The sequence below is a fragment of the Myodes glareolus genome, chromosome 16 (genome assembly GCF_982192425.1).
Source record: "Myodes glareolus chromosome 16, mMyoGla1.1, whole genome shotgun sequence".
Taxonomy (NCBI): domain Eukaryota; kingdom Metazoa; phylum Chordata; class Mammalia; order Rodentia; family Cricetidae; genus Myodes; species Myodes glareolus.
Window position 1 is genome coordinate 56,371,597 of NC_142041.1, and position 12,731 is coordinate 56,384,327.

The following is a 12,731-nucleotide window of genomic DNA, read 5'->3' on the forward strand; positions in this document are numbered from 1 at the left end:
TTTGGAAGGAGACAATGCTCTTAGCCGCTGAGCCATCTCTCCAGTCCCTCCAGGTCAAATGATTAACATTTTGTTTTTAGAACTTCACCAGTCTTCCAACTTTAACCTCACTGTCCTTTAGGGGTTTTTGTTTGTTTGTTTTTGACATTAACTTACTAAAGGGTGCATGGCTGCACTCATAGATGAAAGAGCTGGGCCCTGCATTCACCTTCTGCCTTGTCTGTGTGGTATAGCTCAATTAAAATGAAACTACATATATGAATCAGATGTGGAAACGAAAATGGAAACCAGGTCATGTGGGCAAATAAAATGGTTCCCTCCCCAAATTACTACAATTCGAGCAACACGCATGCCTAAAAAAATCTTTTATGAAGCACTTTGAGGAAGTTTCATGATACAGTTGGTTACCTTTTATTAAAGAGAGACGTAACTAATATTACCATCCGATCAGACTTAAATCTTTGGAGCCACCGAAACAGTCTGTGGCGTGTTTTCAGAGGAAAGGCTTCCTGAGGAAATGGGAAACATCTAAACGGGAGCATTGGCGTAACATTTGTCACACCGCATAAAACTGAAAATTCAACTGGACATGATCAGTTTCACAGGGTGGCTGGAGCTCCCACAGGGCCCTTGTTCCGCGTTTAGGACAGTTTGTCTTCGCAGGGGAGAGGGAGCTGTCAGATGAAAGAACGCCTTTAGCTCTGAGGTCCTGGTTAGAAGAACGAGAGACCGCCACTTGCTGCTTCCTTAGTCTACTCCTAATGATTAGTCTACTCCTAATGATGCGGCATGGATAAAGAACGGGTGTTGTGTGCCGAAGCTCACTACAATTACTCCATGGTAATGTATAAAATGCACCGCCATTGTTTCTTGAGGCTGTGTAAATCATCCCTGTTTGTTGTTTTATCCACCGTGCGGCATAGCGCCTGTCGCGGGATGTTTGTGCACTGTGTGAAGATGTGCTGCTGTGACTGGTTTAATAAAGAGCTGGACGGCCAATGGCTAGGCAGGAGGTAAAGGTGGGACTTCTGGGCAGAGACACAGGAAGAGGAGGTGAATCTAGGCGCACAGGAGTCACCAGTCAGGGTAGAGAAGGCAGGATGGGCAGTATGGAGGTACAGAGAGATGAGGTATCAAGCCACCAAACTGATCGCAGATTAAAAATATGATTTAATTTAGGTTACAAGAACTAGTTAGGAACAAACCTAAGCTAAGGCCTAGCTTTCATAATTAATAAGTCTCCATGTCATTATTTGGGAGCTGGCAGGCGGGACAGAAAAAGACTCGTTACAACTAACAGTACTTATGGAGGCCTTGGCAAAACAAAATCTAGAAGGCGAGCTGTGGAGTTTACACAGGCGTTGTCTTCTTTAAGAGATCAAAGGGTGGGGCTGGAGAGATGGCTCAGAGGTTAAGAGCACTGGCTGCTCTTCCAGAGGTCCTGAGTTCAATTCCCGGCAACCACATGGTGGCTCATAACCATCTGTAATGAGGTCTGGTGCCTTTTTGCAGGCAGAATATTGTATATATATTAAATAAATAAATCTAAGAGAGAGAGAGAGAGAGAGAGAGAGAGAGAGAGAGAGAGACCTGCACCTGTCTGCAGGAGTCCTGAGCTGCTGGGGGGGGGCGGCGTAGGACAGGGAGAGCCCCAGTACTGCTCACAGGGCTTCATCTGGTGAGCTTGGCTAGAGATTGTCACCACTGACAGACGGGACCCTGAAAGGAGCATCACATGACAGACTCACCTGCCCTTCAGGGGGCAGCAGTTCTGGGAAGAAGAAAACACCCCAGAGTACCTCCACCCACTCTGAGACTTTCTCGGTGGACTATATATTGCACTTCATATAGTGTGCCGAGCACCCCTGTGTGATTGGGGGGGGAGCAAAACAAACACGGGGTTGTCTAGAAGAGCAAAGGGAGGGCTGTGCTGTGGCTCAATGGTAGACGCTTGTCTTCTGTGACTGAGGCCTTTGGCTCATCCCAAGATGGGAGGGAGAAAAATAAATGGAGAAAGAAAGTTGAAATAAAATTTATAGACTTTTAAAATATTATAGGGTTTGGGATTTAGCTCAGTGGTAAAGCATTTGCCTAGTAAGCACAAGGCCCTGGGTTTGGTACTCAGCTCTGGAAGGGGGATTAAAGAAAGACAAAATAACAACAAAAATTATCAAAATATAGATTGTGTTAGTCTCTATCTGGCTAACAATGCCCATAGCACTGCCAGCACACACAACTGTGGCAGACCTGGCTCCCCATCTGGCTTGCAAAATACTTGAGATTCGGACTGCCTAATTTGATTTTATTTTTTAAAGACAGGATCTTTTTTTGGCTCAGGCTGGTCTTGAACTTGTGTAGCTGATGACAACTTGAACACGTAATCATCCTGTTTCAGCCTCTGGTGTTCTGGGACTGCAGCCATGCCTGCTTCTTGTTTGAACTGTGTATGTTGTATTGTTTAATGTATGGAAAGTATATATCTTAGAATAAATCAAGTTATTTCCCAGAATGGGAACAATGTCATCTTTTTTTGTAAAACCCAAACAGCTGTTTTCTCATTAGGAGGTTCATAACAGACTTATTCAGAACTGAACGGAGTATAGAATCAAAGCTTGGAGCACAGACTCAAACTTTTTCTCATGAACCCCTTAGGGTGAACGAAACTTCTAGTGTCTTCAGAGAGAGCAGGTTCAGAACTTGTGGCTTGGAGCAGAGGAAAGCATTCTATCTACTCCTTTGGGCTCCTCTTTCTACCCACACCTGCCACACCCTCTTCCTTCCATACCCCATCCACCGGAGCCATCATCACCTGGGACCTCCCCTTCCCTGAGAAGAGCCTTTCCCCCTGATCATTCAGACATCTTTAGCCACATCTTCAGGGACTTTCCTGCCCCTGCCTTTACCTCACAGTGTGCATCAAGTCAACTCCCAACCATTCCAGAACCATCCCCGACCTGTGCAGTTGGATGATGACCAACACTGAAGTTGTGCCTGAGAACAGATGGCCAGGAGGACCCCTCTACATGACTACCCCATTCCCCTGGAAAGAGAAAGACCAAACATTTGACAGAACCTACCCCATGTCTTCAGTAATTTTAGTTTTATCTTCTTGGAAACATTCTGAAGATGAATTTCCACTTGCTAAGTATCTCTGTGCGTCAGAGAAAAAGATTACCTTTGGTTTACCCACCTGTGGGTAATAAACAGGAACTATGTGATGGATTTTTTCAAAGTTACCTGTAGCATACAAAGAATTAAAAGTATCCTTCTTTGAAACTAATTACTAGATTATCAAATGACATATATTAGTATCTTAAATTATATGTTATGGAATGAAATTAAACAAAGACAAACCCACATTAAATCATTAACAAATTAATAATCAAAATAAAATACAGACTTTTATATAGAAAAACCATACAGGAAAGTCCAAAGTTCTTATAAAGAAAATGGACATGCTAGCATTAATATAAACATCCACTGACTTAAATTTATTCTCAAAGTAACCTTTAGAGCATGGATCGGTCATATTGATGGGACACGCCTATACCTTTACTTGAGTAATTATCATTCCATATCACATACAGTTCCCAGCGTGATGTCCCTTCTAGTGGGGACTGCCTTGTTTACCTCAACTTCCGACTGCCAGGGTCTACACTGGGCAGATCACAGATGCCTCTAACTCCCGTTCCCAAGAACCTTCACTCTTGCGGCTTTCATGAGCACCTGCACACATGTGTGTGCACACACACAGACATTAAAAAAAGCAATGGCTAGAGGACTAGAGAAGCACACAACTGTGAGCGCTTACAGGGACAATTAGACGCCCAGGCCTCCTAATGCGGAGTGGATCTGTGATCTGACAGCATTTTGGGGAGATGGTTACAAAGTAGGAAGCAAAGCTTGACAGGAGGAAGTCACTGGGGACATGTCCTTAGTGACTCTAACTTGCCCTGATTTCTTTGTTTCCTTTTCTCTGCCTCCTGTCTACCAAGAAGTGAAGAGCCACATCCAAAGTCCACTCTACTGCCACAGTGCTTTGTCTGCACTCAAGGCTGGGGCAGACGTGGGCTCAAATAACCCTCTGACACTATGAGCTAAAATAAATCCTTCCCCTTTGTGCCTAAACTCACAACGAAGAAAGTAACTTTTGTTGTGTTTGAGACAAGGTTTCATGTACCTGAGGCTGGTCCTGAACTTCTGATACTCTTATCTTCCCTCCTAAGTGCTGTGATTACCAGCGTGTACTGCCATGCCTGGATTTTTTAAAAAATTTATTATTTTGTGTGTGTGTGTGTGTGTGTGTGTGTGTGTGTGTGTGTGTTTTACCTGCATGTGTATATGTGTACCATGTTCATGCCTGGAGAAGAGACATGCTCTTTGCTAGTGAGCCATCTCTCCAGTCACCCACACACACACTCACATATACACACATTTTTTTTTTTTAAATAACAGCCGTTCCGTTCTGGCTGATGTGAAGACTCATTGTCATGACTACTGAGTCAATATCTCTTCATGGACCGCTAACTTATGCTGGCCATTTTTAATGTCTCTTCAGAAATGCCCACTCAAGTCCTTAGTTTATTTTGAAATCAGGTTATTAATATTTCTTTGCTGTTTAGTTGTAGGAGTTTCTTATTATTTTGGAGATTAACTTCTGTCTGATACATGCTTGGAAGCATTTCTTCCATCTCATAGGTTTCAACTTTCTTATTTCCCTTCTTGTATAGGAGCTGCTCAGTTTGATCTAATCTGTCCTAATTATTTCTGTTTTTCTGTCTGTGTCTTCAGTGTTACAACCATGATGTCATTGCCACAATGAATTCCATGGAGTTTACCCTCTATGTTTTCTTCTAAAAGCTTTATGGTCTCGTGTATTTTCAGTTTTAGCCCTCTTTAAGTTGATCTTGAGTATGAAGGTACAATCTCCTTCCTTTTGAATGTTGTTATGTAATATCTCCAAACCTGTTGAAGCTATTGTCCTTTTTTCATTGTGTATTTTTGCCACGTTTGTCAAAATAACTCATGCATATTTGTGGGTTCATTTGTGCAGTTTGTGCTGTGTTGTCGATTGCTCCAGGTTTGTCTTCTCTTGGTTTCACACTGTTTTGATTACTAAATTTTATAATATATTCGAAATCAGAAGCTATGGTGCCTCTAGCTTTCGTCTTCCTCAAGATTGATTTGGTTATTTGTGATCTTTGTGGCTCCATATGAATTTAGAAAGTTTTTCTTATTTTTGTAAAAGCTGCCATTGTGATCTTGACAGGGGTTGCATTAAATCTGTAGGTCATGTTGGGTCGGACAGATATAACTTTTAAGTCTTTTGTTTCACAAACATGGAATGGCTTTCATTTGTGTCCTGTTTAGTTTCTTTTATCATTGTTTTCCAATGTTCAGAATACAGGTATTTTACCTTCCCAGGTGGTCTCATCTCTGAGTACCTGACTCTTTGGGGCAGTTTTCTAACCTCTGCTTTAGATATTTTATTGTGGGTGTTTTCATATAACTTTAAAGAGTGTGTTGTTAATTAGTTCTAGACACACTAATTATAAAGAGATTACTTAGGGTTCCTTTGAGAAAATTACATGATTAATTTCAAAGGTTGTAGGCTTTAAGGCACATTATAATTTCTATTATTTCACCAAATTTCATTGAAGAAGTTAAAATTCACTTAGTTGTCTGTATTACAAAAAATATTTGAAATCTGTGAAGACAAAATGAATATTATTTTTTAGTATAGACCTAGTTTTGGGGTGAAGGCTGATGTTTAATCCTGTGGGTGCTTCAATATTAATAATGTGTTTTGATGTAATACTGAAAGCCATAAAATGCTGAAGAGTGTGTGTGTGTGTGTGTGTGTGTGTGTGTGTGTGTGTGTGTGTGTGTATGTGCCTGTGCTAGAGGGGCAGACACCATGCTCTCCATGGCAATGTCGTGCCCCGGTGTCCCCTCCCTGGGCCTAACAACCCCCGCCCCCCCGGATTCTTCTGTTCTTTTCATCCAAAGCTGCCCAGAAGAGTAAGTTGTGGGCAAAGGCTGAGATTCAGGCTGTTGTGTGCGGAAGAGGCTTCCCACTGCAGACTCTGTGGGGTCAAGTCTAGTGGGCATCTAACGCAGCAGGGCAACTGCTACATTAGTCTATATCTAGCTGCATGAACTAGGCAAAGGCTAGTGTGTCCTTTCTAACATAGCCACAGCATAGTATAGCGTGTGTGCATAAGAGGACTGGCCACAAATATAGGTCAAATATGGTTAACATATTTAATTTTAATATTTATGTGTTTATCATTTTGATTTTTTTGAGAGGGACTCATTCTGTTGCCTAGACTGTCTTGGAATTCACTGTGTAACTCAGGCTGATCTTAAACTTATTGTGATCCTCCTGTCTCAGCTTCCTGAATGCTGGGATTATGGGTGTGAGCAACTACGTGTGACACATTTTAATTTTTTTATCCTAGTGACAAAAATTGATTATTTGCACTAATGTTAACTATATAGTGACTTGGGTTTCACAATTTATACCTCTACTGTTTTCTCACTCATGCAACTGACATTACACACTTCGCTGGAACAGAAGGTCGGTCTCCAGGAACTCATGATATGACCATGTATGTGGCTGACACAGGCACAGCCAATGTGAGCCTACAGCAGGGTTTGTTCCTACTGGTTACCATTTTCATTGCTGGCAAAAGTTCCTAGTAACTCTAGGTACTTCTGTTGACAACTAGGTAGCTGAATACACTTCCAATGTCTAAAAGCACCCCTGTAAAACCCTGAGCTCCACCTCCCTCCAGTTTCCCGTATTTTTAGACGGTCCCTCAGCTGGAGGTGGTGGGCGGCACTTACTTATGTAGGAGTCGCTTGGATCCTCAGTCTTACTGCTCCTTTTCTTGCTGACTTTCTTGGCATCTTTGGATGCTTTCCAATTCATTAGGAATTGTCTTTCCAGATTTTTTATTTCTTTTCCATCAAGAAATTCTGGAGAAGATATGAATGTTAAAAATACAGTACAGTCAGGTGGTAGTGGCACACACCTTTAGTTCCAGCACTTGGGAGGCAGAGACAGGCAGATTTCTGTGAGTTCAAGGCCAGCCTAGTCTACAGAGAGTTCTGGGATATCCTGGGCTACACAGAGAAACCGTCTTAAAAAAAAACAAATGATATACAGTATGTATGTATAAATATTAAAATAAAAATATATACTTCTGGCTTATAGTACACATTACATCGTAAACTAAAAGTCCTTGTTAAAAAAATACCTTAGACATGCTAGCAAGCTAGCTAATCCTATCATTCCAAAAGTTGAGGCAGGAAGATTACCATGGGTTTGAGGACAGTCTGGCTAATATAATGAATTCTAGGCCAACCTGGGCTACAGAGTGAGAGCTTGTCTCAAACAACAACAACAACAACAGCAGTGCCAGGAACGGGTTACATCTTGATTTATTGCCAGAGAGGCACCATGGGAGCCCCCAAATATCACAGGCTGTTGGTTGCTCTCCGTGAACTGATGGTGGGCTCTTCTGCTGAAGACAACACTTGAAACCCACACGTACATCACCGAACATGAAACAGGTGAGCCGGTGCCTACCAGAGGAGAAATATAATCCTATCCCAGCTACAAACCCTCCAAGGGTTTTGGCCTCCAATGGTGACCTGCCCTCAAGATGCGCTGGTGCAACAGTGGCACAAGCGTTGTGGAAATAACCAACTACTCTCTGATGGTGACAAGGACCTGAAAACGGACAGGCAAAGAGCCTGGGGAAAACTAAATTCTGCTTAAGGACACAGCCATAAGATGACTCCTAAGGGCATTCTGCAGTATATGGGAACTAAGAGCAAGACCCACAGCTGGGCAGTGCACCAGTGAAAGTCGTCCCACTAGGGCTCAGAAGAGGAGGCAGAGGTGACGGGTGGCTCCAGACACGAGAACAGTGCACATGTGAGCGCACAGAGACCGTGGTAACATGCACAGGATGGGCATAGATCCAAGGCAAACGGGGTCCCATCACTGAGAGGTGGAAGTGGATATGCCCCCCCCCCCCGAACACTACCAAGAAGCTATCTTCAACTAATACCTGCTGGGAAATGAAAAATCAGTGTTCCTCTCAATGAGCCTCTCTGGGTATATTAACTGCTCTTCAGGGTAGGCCACGCCCAGGGCTACAAACACAAAACAAACTCAGTGGCATTTTTGTCTCATTTTATTTTGGGCTTTTTTTTTTTTTTTGGTCCTATTGATCTTTTGCTTGCTTATTTTAGTTTCCATTTTGTGTGGGTTTTTGTTGTTGTCATTATTGTTGTTGTTTGTTTATACTTTGTATGTGTGGGGAGGTAAGAACGGTCTGGTCCCGTCTAAGATCATATGCCTTCCCAGCACTGCCAGAGATGCCCACTGCAGACAGCATGGGTCTGGTACCTTCTAAGACCATATGCAAACTGTGTTGTTATAATAAAATGAAATCATGACTTTATAAAATTAATTATTGGTCTTAGAAAAAATAATATAAAAGCCAGGTATAATGCCACATATCTTTAATCTCAGCAGGAAGTAGAGGCAGGCCGATCTCTGGGTTCGAAGCTGCATCTACATAAAGAGCTGCATGACAGCCAGGGCTACACAGAAAGACACAATTTCAAAAAAAGAAAGGAGGAAGGAAGGAAGAAAGGAAGGAACAAAAGAAAGAAGAAAAGAAAGAAAACAAAAGAAAAAGGATATAAAAATTTAAACACATCTTATTTTTATAACATGGTAAAGTATGTACAACCTTAACAATGCTTATTATTACAGCTAGGCTGTAGGCTGTAAATGAAATAACCCCCAGAGCTGGCTTGTTGGTTCTCAGAGGTCAGAATTCAGCTATCTTTACATTTTGCTCCTTTACAAGAGGTTTTAAAATTCACATTCTTCAATTAAAAAATTTTTATATACTGTAAGATATTTGGAAAAATACAAAATACCAAAAAATTAAAATTTATTCTGTAATGAGAAATAATCATTTGTACACAGATAGATACTACTTTAGAATAGTTCTTAGAAATATTTTGTTACTATGTATATTAATGTATTTATTATGTATTTATTTCTGTTTGTATTTGTGTATATAGATAAGTATAGTATACAAAATGGATATCTCTAAGGATAAAGCCTCACATGCTACTTTAAAAATATTTTACTGTAACCAGGAGTGGTGGTACACTCCTTTAATCCCAGCACTTGGGAGGCAGAGTCAGGTGAATGAGTTTGAGGCCAGCCTGGTCTACATAGTGAGTTCTGGGACAGTCAGTCAGGACTACATAGAGAGACCCTGTCACTAATTTATATTTAATATATTATACATGTATTTATATATTAATTAATTCATTATATATTACTCAACATATAATGTGTATATTAATCATTTTAGTATGTCTTTATTTAGAAACAATTTCTGATAGTGACAATTTATAGATGTTCTTTAGAATACTGAACAAATCCCTTACCTTATTTGACCTATATGACATTTTGTATCACATAAATAAAATAAAGTGGTTTATGTGGCCTTTAATTAACAAAGAGACTATCTTTTCTACCAGTGTATCTGCATGATTTGAAAACCGTCTTTCGTCATCTAATGTCTCCCACTGAGCCCAGAACGCAGTAAAGAAACAGTAAAATGTTTTCAGTCATGTTCTTTCAGGGACCCTGGGAAGCCTCTAATAAGGTGCTAATCCTACTGCTGAAAGTAATAATGCTACTACTTAAATACTTGGAATATTGGGTTGTATTTAAAGTATAAAATACATTGATAAAACTGAGACTATGGTAGTCTGTTCCTCATCCCTGAGTAATGGACTCCAGCACCCCAGGAGGTCCCAGGAGCAGGGAGAGCCCAGTCCAGCAGCACCATGTGCTCCCTGAGATGAGTGAACACCAGCAGGACAACCGCAACACTGCGATGCCACGGAGGTGACGCAAACATGCGCGTTCTCCAAATATCTTAGTGCACACACAATGCATTTCCTGACTGCGTCCAGCTGTGGAAACCAGAGCCGCAGTCTCAGGAGGTATAATCGCATAATGTTTTCTGCACCTTTCTTAACTGAGGGACAACATTTTCCAAATGGTCGTTTCGGGACTTATCTATAACTGCATTCAAGATCATTCTTTACGCTCAGTTTTCTCAACTGCTTGTCTTTACGTATTTGCTTCTGTTGATAATTATATACCTTGCTAGTATATTTGGGTGAATGTATGTATGTATGTGTGTGTGTGTATGTTTTTATGTATGTATGTATGTATAAACTGTCTTGAGTATTCTGATTACATGTCACTCTTAGCACATAATCTTGCTCTTACGTATAAAAGTGATTTGGGAAAGGAAGGTAAGTAACTAACTAGCATAGGTAGTGAGATTATTTCATTTTAATGATTTACTCCTAACATGGAACCGGCTTCCACTGTGTTGTGTAAACCAAACATGTAGGGTTTGTTGTGTTTGTTGAGGACTGGGTAAATTGTAAAACAGAAGATGGTTCCTCATAGTCTTTTGACTTTTATTATTATTGTTGTTGTTGTTATTTTTTAATTTGGTGAAAAGAAGATAAATGAGAATAATAAAGACAAAAATTATTTGTAATATGTGCATATGTGTGTAGACTTGGAAGACATACACTGATGTCCTAACAACAGAGCTATGCTGAAAGCAGCAGTGACTTTTGTTTCTTCTATTTTCTCTCTGTATTGCTAGGGATAGATCTCAGGGCTTGGGCATACTGGGCAGGCCCTCTGCAGCTGAACTCTCTTAGCCCTGTGTTTTTAAGTATTAATTTTGTAGTTATGAAGTGTGTTATGAGAAGGGTTACATAAAACAAACTTTGAATCATTTTTGCTTTTAGAAACCAATAGACTTATCGCCATGCCTTTTACAATCTTGTATATGGAAAAATGTTTTTGTTTTGTTTTGTTTTTCCTTTTTGGTTTTTCAAGACACAGAGTTTCTCTGTATAGTACTGGCTGTTCTGGAACTCTCTCTGTAGATCAGGCTGGCCTTGAACTCAGAGACCCACCCTCCTCTGCCTCCAGAGTGCTGGGATTAAGGGTGTGCACCACCACTGCTGGAAAGATATGGTTTTAAAATGGGGGATTTTGTTTTTTATCTTTCTCTTCTCCTCCTCCTCTATCTCTCCTCCCTCCTTCCTTCCTGTCTGTCTGCCTGTCTTACAGAGCTAAAGACTAAGCCCAGGGCCTGGTGAGTCCTAGGCATGTAATTCTATCACTGAATCACACTGCAGCCCATATTGAAATTTTTATTTTTTTGAGTTGGGGGTTTCATGACCTGAAATTGGTGTGTAGATTAAGCTGTCCTTGAACTCACAATTCTCTTGCCTCTGCTTCCCAAGTGTGAGGATTAAAGGCATGTGCCAATGCACCAGCTTTATATTGGAATATTTTTACTCATTAAACATTAATTGTATTCACGTCTTCCTCTGAGTAAAGCAGACCGGAGCAGCTGTGTGTGGTACCTGCAGAGCAGAGCCATCTGTGGGACCTTTAAGACGTAACACCATTCACCTCTGTGTATTATTTGTTCCCTGCCTTTGTGGGCTGTGTATAGCTCCTGTATATATATATATTCTGAAAAAAATATGTTTTTCACTATTTGATCTGATTTCCCCACACGAGAGAACCACCGAACTAGCATTATGATTAACTAGCTATGAGTTTTGAAGTCCTTTTGTCATATTTTAGTTTTTCATTAATTCTTATCCCCAGGGTTCTGCCCCAGGAAAGTCTCACAAGGCTCCTCTGTGACAGGGCACTGCCGGTCGCTCTGATGCCATGCAGCTTTGGCTCCACCAAACAAGCGTTTTGGCCCATTTTCCCCAATAGAGGGTAGACTTAGGAATGTTATTATTTGTAAGGACTTTTTTAAAAAAGTAACTCCCTAGTCCTATTTCCGATGAAAGGGACGCCCATGTAAAGGACAAGTAATCAAACTGATCAGTTAGTTTATCTGCAGAGCCAAGCGCTAAGGAGCCAAAGGGCCTGCCAAAGATTTGTTCCAAGTAAAGTTTAGCTCATTTGTGGCTAACCAGTTATGTAGGTAGCGGCCACATCTTCTCCTAAAAGTGTGCCTGGTATTTATTTATGAACAGAAAAAAAGTTTTTTTGAAGCATTACTTCCTATTTTTACCTTTGCTATTATTCAAACATACACATTTAAGTTGACCAATTTCTGGAGCCAGATGTTATATTTCTCTCTCTGAAGCTTTGATGATAAATTAACTTAAAAGTAAAACAAGTGCTTTTCTCTAAGAAAGCGGAATTAATGTAAAACACTACTCACCCAGGGACTTGGACATCAGTATCAGTTTGTCCCTGTATTTTGGTTTAAGACAAACGGGATTTCCATTTAGATCAATTTTCCACAGCTTCATCAGTTTTTTCAGTAAAAGCTCCAAATCCTGTAACCAGGGAAGAAAAAAGGAAGGCATGTGGTTTCCTGGTTACCAGCTCTTCTTGGGCCAACTGCTTTCTGAAGGCGGTAACTGGTTTTCCTAGATATGCGCGGCAGGATATGCGCGGCCACCGGTGGTGGGGTAGCTAAAGGGGAGGCCAGATGTGAGGTGCTAAGTTGGGGACCACAGCACTGCTCTTGATCATGGTGCCCTTAAATCGACCCAACCTGTAGCTAAGGAAACAGGTTTTCTCCGGCAGCTACCCTGCTCTCAGTGGAATGCAGTTT

General features: G+C 41.1%; 1 protein-coding gene across 4 annotated transcripts in view; it reads right to left on the reverse strand.

Annotated features, from left to right (window-relative positions):
- The window catches only part of Ppp1r42 (protein phosphatase 1 regulatory subunit 42), a 50,520-nt gene that overhangs the window by 6,446 nt on the left and 31,343 nt on the right, over nt 1–12,731 (reverse strand). For all 4 annotated transcript variants that reach the window (XM_048420528.3, XM_048420525.3, XM_048420526.3 and 1 more), the window contains exons 6-8: nt 12,333–12,450; nt 6,850–6,981; nt 3,078–3,237 (exon numbers count right to left, since the gene is read on the reverse strand). In XM_048420528.3, coding sequence (XP_048276485.3) covers nt 3,078–3,237; nt 6,850–6,981; nt 12,333–12,450 — 410 coding nt within the window. The remainder of the gene's footprint in view (nt 1–3,077; nt 3,238–6,849; nt 6,982–12,332; nt 12,451–12,731) is intronic.